Here is a 13,815-nt window from a genome sequence, read left to right on the forward strand (position 1 = left end):
ATGGGGAAGAAATAAATTTAATGAATGATTGTTATGCCCACCCACACTGTAATAGATACAGTGATGGTAGTAGTAGTAATAGTAATGATAACACCATCCCTTCTATTTTGGGACACAGAAATCATTGATCGTTTTCATATAAGTTTTCAATAATGACAACAAAAATCCCCCAAATCCTAATCAATGGCAGTTACCTTCTTCTAGCACACAATTATTCACGAATTCATCGTACAGCAAATTATCAAAGAGGGAAAAGTCACTGTAGCTAAATATTTCTTCTAGAATGTTTTACAACATTAGTACTTGGGAGGAATGAAAAGACTATCCGAGATCACTCTAATGACTTCATCAACAATTTATTATTTCAAAGGAAATTGAAACTAAATTTTTATTATTTTTGAAATATTTATTTTTTCTCAGTGGTATTGATATGCCAGTCAATATAGTCCCAGCATAGAGTCTCAGAAAATGGATGATTTCATGTTCTGTATTTCCAGAACCAATCCATTCTCACAAGGAGGTAGTTAGGAGATATACATGGGATTGTTTTATGTTTTTCTCATTCTATATATAGAATGTTAATAGGAAAAACAAACTCAGTGGTTTTCTTAATAGATAAAGTAATGAAGCTTTCAAAGAGGGTGATTGTTGAGCTGATAATGACATATACTAAATGAAAATATTTGGGCAATGAATTTTCCATATGTCCCTAAATTAAATCTATGAAATTTTGTTTCATGGAGTTGTACCACATTCTTCCCAGAACATTAATTTTTCAATGATACCAACATTTTTATATAATTTAACCCCATAGTTAATTCCACTTAAATATACATATATTTTATCTTTTGAATTAAAATTCAAAGGTTATGTGTTGGCATATGCATAAGAAAAATGTGGCCAATTTGAATAAAATAAAATATCTTTTGTCACTGAGAAAAAAAGTTAATTGGTTGAGTGAAGTTTTTACTTTCAACATTTTATTATGGGTTAAGTATAAATAGTGAATGAGCAAAGAATGAGCTTTCTAACATTTCTAAAACAAAAAGAAGAATCTTGATTATGATGACTGCTTATGCTCTCAATTTATATAACTAGAAAAAAAATAAATCAACAGTGTGGAGACACCAGACAAAAGAGAGCATATAACTTTGTTCCTGAGGGAAGGAAAACAAATGAGTTAAGCCTTTTATAGGCTAGAAGTCACTCAGGTGGACCCTAAATAAGAAAATATGACCTGTACCAGTAGAAAAATCAACCAATAGAAAGGGATCCAGAAAACAAGGCTATTAAAGCAGTTACTACAGTGTGGTCAACATGGTGGAGAAAAACAAGAGCATGGTAACGAGAGAAATCAAAGATAGAAAAGAGATCAAATGGAACCTCCTAGATTTCAGAATTCATAATGCAGCACTAACGATTATCCTAAGGTAACTTGAATGATATGCTTAAAATCATACAGAAAGTTTTCAGTTAACTTATAGGCACACTTGTAATAAAGACGCCTAACTCCTGTTCCGTAGGTCGTGTTACACAGTTTACTGCCTGTCAAGAAAATTGCTAAAAAGGTCTGGGAGGGAAAATGAAATCACCAGTGGGTTATGTGATGACGGATGATTTGGATTAGCAGACTATGTAGGAGAAAGAAGCACTGAGTCACTGAGAGTATGTTCTCTGATAAGGGATTCCTTGTAGTGACTGAAGGAAAACCATGCCCTCAGTCTGCTACAGCACCGATTTCTTTGTTTTTCCTTGCTTTTTCCATGAGCACTTAAATATACTGTGGTGTCTCTCATCTTAAAACCATCTCTCTCTCTCTCTCTCTCTCTCTCTCTCTCTCTCTCTCTCTCTCTCTCTCTCCTTCCCTCCCTCCCTCCCTCCTTTTGTCCCTCCCTCCCTCAAGCTCCGAAGCTCTTCAGCTAACTTTCCTTCCCTCCTCACAAATTTTCCCCATTGTCATTGTTACCAAGCCACCATCATCTCTCCCCTGGGCTTCTGCACTATTCACCTACTTACCATTCCCCTGTCCAAATTTGAGCCCTCATAGTTCATCTTCCACAGAGCAGCCAAGGTGATATATTCAGTGTGCCACCAAATCTCCCGCCCTTACTTACAACCACTCAGTGGCTTCCAATTGGTTTTAGAATAAATTTCAAACTTCTCATCAAGATCTTAACGCACCATGGGACCTGGTCCTAGCCGGTCTTTTCAACATCGTCTCCAATTACGTCCTCGTTGCTCACTTTAGTCCATCATCATCTGGGCTCTGTTTCCCCAACTTAAAACCAACAACCTCTCCCATTTGCTGTTCTCTGATCACTTTTCTTCCTTATCTTTGCAATACTTTCATATCACAATATACAGGTATGATGATTGTTATTTACAAGTTACAGATTGATTTTGCCTGCTACAATAATAATAGGAAACCATTATGTAGTACTTGATATCAATAGGTGCTGATTCTAAGAACGACATATTTGTATTAATGTATTAATTTTAAATTATGTTGATTATTTATTTACAATTTAATTCTAATGGTAACCTATGAGACAGCACTATTGTTACCCCATTTTACAGATGAGGACACTGAGCCCAGAGAGATTTCTTTTTTTAATTAAGTAATCTGCCTGTAGTCTCAGCATCCGTAATTGGGAAGGCCAGGATTTTGAGGCAGACACTCTGGTTTCAGAGCCTTTGTTCTTCACTGGTTCTCTCAGTGATACCTTTGTATTCATTATTGGAAATGTTTTTCTGATTACACAGTACATAATGGGCATGGGTTTTTGAAAGTATTATTTAATGAAATCCACACAAATATAAGTAAGATTTCATACTTTTCTTATCAAATGTTATTCTTTTTTAAAGTGCTCTTAAAATACCTCAGAGGAAAAATTTTAAAACCAAAACAAACTAAAAAAATGAAACTCATGTGTGTAGACTGGGACTCAATCAATTATTCTGTCAGAACAATAGGAGTACAATTCTTTTTCCTTTATAATATGGTCTATTTACATGAAGCACGCTAAACAAAATATTTGTTATATGAAGCTTTTCATTGAATAATTTCATACATTAATTACAATAGTAAAATAAGTTTCTGCATAAATATGAGAAATTATTAAATTTGACTCTAAAATTTCTTTTCAAGTTTTCAATATTCCAGTACATTTATTTCAAATTTTCATAAGAAGAATAGTTCCATTATGATAATTATGTCAACGATGAAATAATAATTGTAATAAAACCATTTAAACTATACGTGGCCTTTTATTTTGCCAAAGTCAGAGAATATTTATCAGGAACACATCGCATGTCCTCACGACAGATTTCCTTTGTAGATATTTTTGCTTGATAAGAAATATGAGTCTTGATTCTGGTTCATGAGCCAAATTTTTCATAAATATTTTATTTTATTCACTGAACATGTCATTATATTTTTGGTAAAAACCCTTATTTAATCCATTTGTGTCTTTGTCTCTACCAGTGATAATTATTATGACTGAGGCTTCAAGATGTAGGGAACCTACCACCTTTTTTCTTCCCAGAATGCAGACAAACCTGAAAAATAACGTAAGGACTACAGATAGTGAAGAAAAGAGCAGACTTAACAGCTGCTGAAACTTGATCGTTGAAGGGTGTTTTGATGTGTGACCCCAACAGGCCTTTAAAGTCCTTGCTTCCTAATTCTTAAACACAAAGTCACAAAGAGAAAGAGTGAACTGTAGGACTTCCCAACGAGGCAGCATGGCAGAGCACAGGCCCTCCGGAACGACCTCTACAGCAAAGCAAACATGAAAGAGAAACACAGAACGGCTTTGAACTCAGCCACTTCTTTTAAAGGAAGCCTGAGAAGTCAGTGGGGGGTGGGTGAGGAAAGAAACCCGCAGTGTCCAGGTCTCATGCTGTTGTCACTCACATCTTAATGTAAACCACATGGAACCACTGAATTGAGCTCATTAGCAAAGCGTTGGCTCCAATCCCTGGAGTCTGTGAAAAAAATCAAAATCTTCAGAACGATGAATAAAACAGGCTACTTGCTCAGAAAAACATTATTGACACAATAGCTCTATCTACAGCTGTACACCTCTTTGTCATCTAGACAGTTGTTTGTGACAGGTAAACCAAGTCACCAATAGATATGGACTTCATCCCAGAACCAAACATGAGTACGGCATCATGTTAATCATCTAGAAGAAAAGTTGGGTGTTAATGTTGACTAAGAAGTTATTTGTTAAAATTGTTTTTCCTGTAGTGCCGCTGTTCGATCATAGTCACTGTTTGTAAGAGAAAGTTCGATAATGCCACTGTCCATATAAGAATTTGATTAGCCAAATGAAACGGACGTGTTCTACGAGACCTGCTACATTTCAGAGTGTTGTGCTTTAGTTTCCAGAAGGCACTGTCAATTTCTGTTCCTTTCTACAGCATTTGTGGAAATTCACACAGGGGAAAACTTCTCAAAGAGGAGACATAAATTGAAACTGCTTTTTCTATAGAAAGATGATTCTGGCAGTCTCAGGCTAGTACAATATGCTTTAGTTGGAATTGTTCCTTATTTAGAGTAAGCTCATTTCATATACTCATTGCAATTCCATCTTCAACAGCTGAGTTAGCCACCTACCTCTAGGTAAGACTGACAGATTTAACACATAAAAATATAGGATTTCCAGTTAAACTGATTTTCAGATAAACAACAAACAAGTTTTAGAACAAGTCTGACACATGCAATGTTTAGGATATATTTATGCTAAATAACTGTTAACTGTTTTATCTGAAATTCAGAATTCACTGGACATTCCCTATTTTGCCTGACAGCCCATCCTTACAGCAGACTATAATTCTGTGTGTCTATCCCAGAGACACATGCAACCCAAATCCATTCCTTTATTTGAATCTTACTTTGATGGTCTTGTGATTACAATAGTTTTACTGGCGTACTTATGATGGGTTCAGTTATACCACAGTTATCTGCCTTGTAAGATAAAGGTTTTCATTTACAGACTTTAAAAATAGGGAGCATCTGTGTATCAACTTGAAATATCGTAACTACAAATATTGTCTTTCATATTGAAGTCACACGTTGTTAATTACATGAACCCAGTGGTAAACATTATTTTATGAAAACAGTATATATTTCCCAGTGTAGGAAACTATCAGGGTCAGCTACATTGGCCGAAAAAAGGCCTTCGCTTTATTTGCATGTAGTTATGTGAGTACTGATATATCTTTATCAGCATGAAATCTATACTTAGATTTTAGATCAAATGCAAAAGTTAGTACTTCTTTCAAGTCTTTTGTCTACCACTGAAGTGTCTAGAAGCATACTACGTCTCCAGAGCAGGGTTTTAATTGGTGCCCTCACAACCTAAACATTTCACCCTGGAAGGATGGATGCTCTGTGAAACGTGTATTCACGTGGCCTTACGTTTACGTCTTATCTAAGCCTTGACAGCTGAAAACTTTAGCTCCAAAGCTGTTTTCTTTTTAAGTATCTCTATGTAATGCCAGGTCAGCTCTCCGAATTTGAAGGCTGACCATGTCTTGAGAGTGAATTGACAAAATTAAAAGGGCACAGCTTTTTAGTTTAAAAAGTATATTGTTTTCGAGGAAAAACAAATGACTCCGTAGGACACTTGCCCTGAAACTTTCAGTTAAATCCTGCTCCATAGGATTCTTTGCATTCTGCAAAAATGATCAGATGGCTTGTATCAGATAGATCCAAACCTTGGATATGTAACCAAGCCAAACATAGTTAGGGCCTTCACGTCTTTTTAAACATTTTTGTTGTGTTTTCTAAGTACCATGCCATGAGCTGACTTTCCACAGAATTTCCCATATGAATATTCCTGTCTGGGATGGTCACCTATAACCACATTTACTTTTTATAATTGAGAAAGCATAATAAATCAAGTCAACATCTCGTCTAGCTTTTTTAAACAGAAATACTTTTTCACGATAAAAGCTTAAAGGGTAGACTGTAACTGTGGTTGTTTAGAGCAGAATAAGAAACTTTATTTTTATCACCTATTGGAGCAAAAAATGAGTACCTGTCAGACATTTCCAATGACAGTAATTTGAAAGTAGTTGGAATTATGTACACAGTTGGGCTGTGGCCCAAACGACAGCAAGTTCCCATTGATAGCTCTATGCTTTGAAGATAAGATGCTCGATACTAATTCCTGTAATTTCCCTGCGTAGTGTAACAAACGTGGGGCTCATTTATCTTCTAGATGAAATGAATGATCATCAGAGCACCCTCTCCTACATCCTGATCAACCCGTCTCCAGACACCAGACTAGAGCTCAATGATGTCGTGTAAGTTGACCTCATACCGCACATAAGGCATTAACGTGTACAATCCACTGATTCATTGGTTTTTGTATTGTTACCTCCACCATGAGAGCCCCTTCTGGTTCTTGCAATATGAATGTCCAAGTCCAATTTTTGTGTTCGATAAACTGATGCATTTTATGTGTTGCTTTGTGTAATGCTATAAATATATAAAAAAAAGTCCTTGTAGGATTGTACAGGAATAAAAGAAGGAAATGGCAGCATGAATTCTGTATTCTGTGAGCTAACATATATGTGTGGAAGTCAGAGAAAATATGTGGAGAAATAAGAGAACAGCTCAAAGGTAAACCTGAAATATCTCACATTACCTAGTTCTAAAGACCTCAGATTTCTTACCAGCCAAAGTAAATAGGTCAAAGCACTTATGAGGAAAAGGTCTACAGTAGTAATTTGATTAATCAGAAACTACACGTAAGAGTAAGAAAGTAGCAAGTCTTCAGAAAAGGCATTTTGACTGCTGTTCATTTAAGTGCAGGACAGAAATCCCTAACAATAGTTTGCCCCTAAGGTCCCTGGATGAAAGCTGCTTCCCCCAGGTAGTGAACCCAAGACTGTCTTAGTGACTGAAAACAAATGAAAGACACCGTAAGTCCTGATGGGTGTTAGGTCTGCAGGGTGTGTTTGTACCTATTGTCAGGAAAGTAACTGTAAGGTCAGAGACTTGGAGGACCGAGAACATTCTGTCATGCAGAGCACAAAATGGATCCCGGCCTGTGGCTTAGACCTACAACTAGTGATATGCCCCGAATGAGAAGCCTACTTTTATAGGCGGCCAGTTTTGTGGGAGATTTTGACTGGGGTGGAAAGAGTATCTATTTCTTTAATAGGGAAACCAGTTGGAAAGGTGGTATGCAGGTTTAAAGGGGATAACCGGTCACAACAGCAAGATGATGACTAGCATAATAAAAGCAGGCTCGTCTGGAGATAAACTTATGAAGGCAAAGAGTGTGACTTGTTCGTTGGTGTGGCAGGTGGAAAAGGAGGCCTGCGTGGCTTTAAGATTTCACACCAACAGACAAACAAAATGCTGGTGTACTGAAACAAATCCAAATAGGGAGGCCATTTTCCAAACAGGAGACAGGATTTGTTGGCTGGGGAGGAGAGAGAGCTGATGAGTTGGGGTTCAGATACATTGTTCAATGGGCTAACTGGAAACGTCTAGAAAGTCTATAGAGATAGTATTATAGCGCTGAAGGGAGGCTAGTTCTATATAGAAAATATTTATTTTTCATCTTCTAGATGAATAAAGCAAAAGAGAGAATGATTGTTCCAAAGAGGAGATACATAAAGAAGAAAAAGTAAAAGAATGACTATCAGACCATTGAGCAGTGGTCAGTTTTAGGGTGGAAAGATGAGCGTGTTTCAGAAACTTCTTAGGAGAAGTTATCAGCAAGAGTAACTCTGACCCAAAATCAGTGTGAAAAGGTTTGTATAATGCACCTAAGACACAACTAACAAATATAATAATGCTTTAACTTGCTGTCTGATGATTCTGGTTGGAATACAGGACCTGTGGGGTTCAGGTGAATGGTCATTTTAGCTGCTAAGGCAGTTCTTAAGGCAGCTGTCAAAACTTAAATCCAGTGGTGGTGGTGAATTTGTGGAGTACTTGAAGTTGGAAGAAAATATCTTATTTATGATGCACTTGGCTCTCAAAGGCCCATTCTGGACACTTCACTTAGTCCATTACTGTAATAAAACAAAACTGCTCTATTTTACCTGTGTCCATTTTCCTCACTTCTTTCTTCCTTTAAATCCATAAAATCAGGCAATTTTTATTCATTCTCCAATCTGCCCATGTAATTCCAATCTTCTTATGCCTCTTGCAAATTAATTATAGTTGTATTAATTATGGAGGGTTTTTAAAAAGCTATGCTTACCTTATTCATATTTCATAATAAATTCTGTTCGCTGAGATTAAGATATTCCCCATGATTATTTCTGATGGACTAGGAAGATATTATTAACCTTTAAGTCTATGTACATGTCCTTGTGTCAAATAGATGTTTATAATCAGAAATAATTCCCCAAACTCTTAAATTTACAAATAAAATATGTATGTTATAATATACACAGTTAAAATAAGCATAATATTTTCTGTCTTCTGGATATTATTTTTTATTAGCTTTCAACTAAACCATCAGCTTGACAGCTATGAAAAAATTTTTTCAAAGATCTGTATATGTGGCACTGAGACAATTAAATTTTAGTACAACTGGAGCAATGATAAATATCATAGAAAAAATACCTACCATGACAAGTGATACATAAAAAGACATTTAAGACATTTATTTTATTAGGCTCGTAGGTTTTGTAGTGATAATAACAGGGGAAGGAACTTTTGCAGTTACGTCAGTTTCTAAGGGATAATGGATTATACTTATGCCTTTTATGTTTTTCTAAAAAATTGCTCTCAAAAGTTCATTTTAAATGAAGGGGCAACATTAATTTGATTCAAAAAACAATAAATCACTAGATGATATGGTATTAAAAAGCTTATTGTGCACTACTAGTTTTGTTCATTGATTTATAATGCTATTGATAGTTAAAGTAATTATGAAGCAGTGTGCCTAGATAACAAATCCAGTTAATAGATTCAAGGACACACACATTAACTTTTATTTGATCAAAGAAAATAGATTGCAATGCTTTAAATGGCCTTTTTCTCATTTTCATTAAGGAACATATTTTATGAATATTTTTCCTTTATTTTTTTAGAGGAAAACTACCACGTTCATCAGAGTTCTCACTCTTATATTAGCTTCTTATATTATTCTCACTCTTATATTATAATTTCTCTGTTCATTTTTTGTATCTTCTAAAATTATTACAAAACTATGAATACTAATTTCATTTGCACCTGAAATAAAACATTCTGCAAAACTGCGTTACATATATTTACTTTCCTGCCCCCAACTCAACCCCTCAGCGGCTTCCTGCTGCCTTTGGAACAGAAATTATACTGACAGTTAAGGTCCTTCATGAATTGTTCTCTACTTTTCTTCCTGAATTTATGGCTATTTCCTGGCCTAACCAGTCTTAAAGTCAACTCGTTTCCTAAATGTTATCAGGAACCCCCCTTGTCTGTGCCCCCCGTTAGTCCAAACCTCAAATTGCCTTTCTGCCCGGCTCTACTTGAGCCTGGAGATACAGCTGAACCAGACCTCCTGACGAAACTATTCCCTAGTTCTTTCTATTGATCTTTTTCTCTTCTGTGACAATAGGAATAACTTTCTCTTCTTTGTATCTGCTTCATTAGTTCAACTCTACTGATCTTCTGCAGGGCAGGGGTCAGGTTTGTGACTTTCTGCATTCCCAGGTCCTAGCTCAGAATTCTAACTGTGCTCAGGAAATACACATTCATGCCATCATTTCTCAGCCAGAAGTAAAACACCTCTCAAATTCTAGCAGTGATGAAATGATTGAGTTTGGCAGATGAACATTTTCCTATGTAGTAGCAGAATGAATTAAGACTTATTTTTGGTACTTTTGTGTAATTCTTATTCTACTGAATTTTAGATTATAAATTTCCAAATAATGAAACGATTCTCTGTCCATAATAGTCTCCGTAACATTTAATAAATCACTGATTTTCTAGAATCATAGAATATTTAGATTAAAAAGACTACAACAAATTGTTTACATCAAATGTATTTAACCGTGATAAAAATAAGATTAAAAGCAGTTAAGTAATAGAAGAATCATGGTTAGGATTTAGGTCTCCTTGATAGAAAAATACCCAATGTGATGGATAATTAATCAAAACATACTAAAATACTAAAACAAATCATAAACCTTTGATAAAATAAAGGCAGTGAAATGGATCATAACTGAAATATAATGATGATTGTTCATCAGTATTCATCATCCTAACCATCTTAACTACAGAAATTATCCAAACCCTGAAGAATTTTAGAAGGCAACTAAACTGAGTCCTTCTAACTAACATTCTAAAGAGAGACCTTTTTAGGTGACCTAAAAACTGAACAATAAATTTGAAGTAGCAACCTCAAGTTTCAGTGTGAATTAGTTTTGTGTTTACTGACTATTACAGTTATTTGCTTTGTTTTCTCTCATCAGATACTTAATCCGACCAGACCCACTGGCGTACCTGCCAAACAGTGAACCCAGTCGAGACAATAGCGTCACCACCGCTGGTCAGGATTCTCGGGAGGAAACTCAGCTATGATCATGAGAAAACAAGAGACTTCTCTTTTCCTACAAGGACCTTGCTTGAAAGAACTCTGAATCTTAGGGGAAATGAAAGAAAAAAAAGTGTTGCTGGCATTACATGAGTGGAATATATTCATATCTCTCATATTTTAAAAATCTACTCTCTTCGAAGTATAGATTATTTTGAAATTTAACGAACTGATTATTGGCATTCCTCCTGTTACTATTTGAAAGACATCAATGGAATGAGTTTGAAAACCTAAGTTAAACACAAAATTTAAAATTTGATATTTAATTGTTTGACAGTAATCCAAACTGTATGAAGCCAATTTAAAAAGTACTAAGGTTTTATGACAGGACATTAAAAGTCCAGATATATTTGGGGCATCGCAACGGACATAGAAGATTGTTGCTTCTCCTAAAAATTAAATGTGTCATATTATATTCTTTAAACTCGCTCATTTATAAAGCTGAGCTCATCATAAATGTCTAGTCTTCTCTCCACAGAGATGAACAAACAAACTTGTTGCCTGACATTTTTGTAAGAACCATAGTTCACTTTAGAATATAAATCTTCAAGTCATTTTAACCTGTTTTTGTTGCCTTTTCACATGATATCATCTTTATTTTAGAATTTGAGATGCTCATAGCATGTTTTAGTGCATTGAAGAAAGCAAAACAAACAAAAAGAAATATCAAGTACCTGAACTTTTTGCTAACTTTATGCCTGAGATACACTGTATGCCAAGAAAAGTGGACTAAAAAGCAAATTTTGATTGTTCTCCTAAAAGAATGCTTAACATAGATAAAACACTTCAAACACATTTGTTGACTTAATTTAATCCAAGAATTGAGATAGTAACTGAAGTATGCAATAATGATGTTCATTACACTCTTGAGTTTTTAAATTTTTCATTTATCTATACAGAGTACTTCATTAGAAAGATACTTTAAAATTCAAAAAAGGAAAATGATATGTCTTATGTAATCCAAAGAAATACTGAAACATTGGAAGTCCTCCTTTATGCTTTTAGTATTTAAAGAGTCATACACTAAAACAAGGTATGTTGAAACAATTGATTTAATTTTGAAAAATTATTTATAGGAACTGTGTTTATATTGTGAGGAAAGAGTGCAATAAAGATAGGTAGTTATGCCATTGAAATTTGATGTAAATCATGTAGAAATCGACAGTTATAAATTGAATATAGATTGAGCCTCGGTGACACCAGTGCTTTTGACTGTATTTGTCCCCCATCATAAACAGAATGAAAAGCACTAAAGCAAAGTTCGCCAGGTAGATGGGATGTATTAAGGAATTCCCATGGAAGAGACATTGGTAAATTTAGAAATATACTTTTCTTCTAATTTTGTATTTTGTTTTAATTTTTGAATTTGATATTGAGTTTTAATGCGACAGAAAATAGGACATGTAAGACCAGAAAGAGACGTTTTATCCTATTTTTTCATAAAGAAGCAGACAAATTGAAAGAAAATAGAAGGATTAAAAAATACAGATAAAGAAAGCCTAATAGTCCCCAAACAATTCTTTGGAAATAGAAATGTAAAACATAAAATGTGAAATTACAGATGTTAGCCATTGTATAGTTGGGATTATAGAATATGAAATGCCTATTTGTTGTTGTTTTAGTAATTTTATACTACTCTTATTTTGGAATAACGAAAACACCAAGAATTTCCCCTAAATCAGGGAGATTTTACCTTTAATTTTCTTAGACAGGGAAGTACAATTTATAAAAAGTTACTTAAAATTGAAATTATACCTTAAAACAAATATTGTATCACAGGTATGTATGTTATATACACATGGGAAATACATTTGACAAATACATATTAACATGTAAATTATTCAAGCCAAAGGCAGAATCAAACTGATATATGTAATGGAGAATATTAATGAATTTAATGGTCCTGTTTCATATTTGCACATCAATAGTCAAGTAGGATGTTTCCTGAGTTGCCATTTCTTTACTTCGTTCGTTACATTTATAGGAATCAATGTAAGATTTTATGAATCATCTATTTCCTCACAAGATCTCAAGTTTAGTATTTTTACATTATGACAGTTGTCAAGACTAGGATTTTAAGTTAGGACATGACTATATTTCCCATAAAACGAAACATTTTGTTTCATAAATTTTACAATACTTATTTTTGATTATGAACATTAGTCCAAATTTAATATATGACACGATTCATATCAGCTTGCTATAAGAATGAGAGTTTATTAGTCTTTCTGTTATTTAAAAAATAAAATTGCTTATAAAAAGCCTTTTAAGAAACTGTTGCCTTTTAAAAATAGTTAGACTTGCACATGAAAATAAAACACAAAGTCAATAATAGTCCTTGTAACCCTATGGGAACTGGCTCTGTTTATTGTCTATGTACCATTTTGCTACCAGTTAACTGAACTGCTTTAACTTAATAATAAAATTATTTCTGAGGATGAAGCTCTTGGTGCTTTTCTTTCTTTCTTTTTTTTTTCTTTACAGAAATGTTAGTTGTTTAGACAAATTAGGTTTTGAAACTACAAAATTCACTTGTCATTTTATATTTCAAAATCAAATAAACATACAGGTAATCTCTATGGCAAAGGTCTGACTATGTGGAGGAAAGGAGGAGGGTGGAAGGCAGGGGCAGAGAGGGTGGCTATAGAGGGAGTAAATGAACAAAGGGCAGGAAGGAAGGAAGAAGAAAAGAGGGTGGGGAAAGTTAATTTAGTTTCCAGAAAAGAATTTTTGCCCCCACAGAAGAGAGGACAATGTCCGACCCAACACACTAATTCAAAGGCCAGAAAAGCACTGGTCAGAGGAAAGAAAAATAAACTGCAAAGGCAAAGGAAGATGTTGGATTCCAGGAAAATGCTGTAGACACATCTCTCCCTATTCCTCTTGCGAAGTGCGGAGAAAACCCCCAGATACTCTACATCCAATGAGCATAAGAAGACTGAGAAGAGGAGAAAAGAGGAAGACAGACTCAGAAACTGCAGCATGCAGAACAGCACCCCACTAGGTGGGGACTCCTAGTGTTCTAGTTGCCTCCATGGAGCATGCTTTGGACTGTGGGAACTACCAATGAGTACAGACAGAAACGTCCCACGGAAAGCTGCGCTCTTCTTCCAAAGGATTCACTCTTGCAGCCTGTGTATCTTCCCTAATACCAAAGTCCTAATACTCCTGCAAGGTGGTGGCCCGTGCAGAGAATGACTCCTGGAACACCAAGTGGTCAACACACTAATGGTCAGCAGGGCCCCTCAGCACCCCTCAGATG

General features: G+C 35.0%; 1 protein-coding gene across 8 annotated transcripts in view; it reads left to right on the forward strand.

Moving 5' to 3' along the window:
* KCNT2 (potassium sodium-activated channel subfamily T member 2) overlaps positions 1 to 12,991 on the forward strand; it is a 230,867-nt gene extending 217,876 nt beyond the window's left edge. For 6 of the 8 annotated variants that reach the window (XM_081038922.1, XM_081038924.1, XM_081038923.1 and 3 more), the window contains 2 exons: positions 6,231 to 6,315; positions 10,432 to 12,991. In XM_081038922.1, coding sequence (XP_080895048.1) covers positions 6,231 to 6,315; positions 10,432 to 10,540 — 194 coding nt within the window. In that variant the 3' untranslated portion in view covers positions 10,541 to 12,991. Of the gene's footprint in view, positions 1 to 6,198; positions 6,316 to 10,431 lie in introns of all 8 variants that reach the window. The other 2 variants (XR_013992629.1, XR_013992630.1) reach the window with 2 other exon arrangements.
* Positions 12,992 to 13,815: the final 824 nt, after the last annotated feature.

This window comes from Rhinolophus hipposideros (genome assembly GCF_964194185.1).
Source record: "Rhinolophus hipposideros genome assembly, chromosome: 26".
NCBI classification, from domain to species: domain Eukaryota; kingdom Metazoa; phylum Chordata; class Mammalia; order Chiroptera; family Rhinolophidae; genus Rhinolophus; species Rhinolophus hipposideros.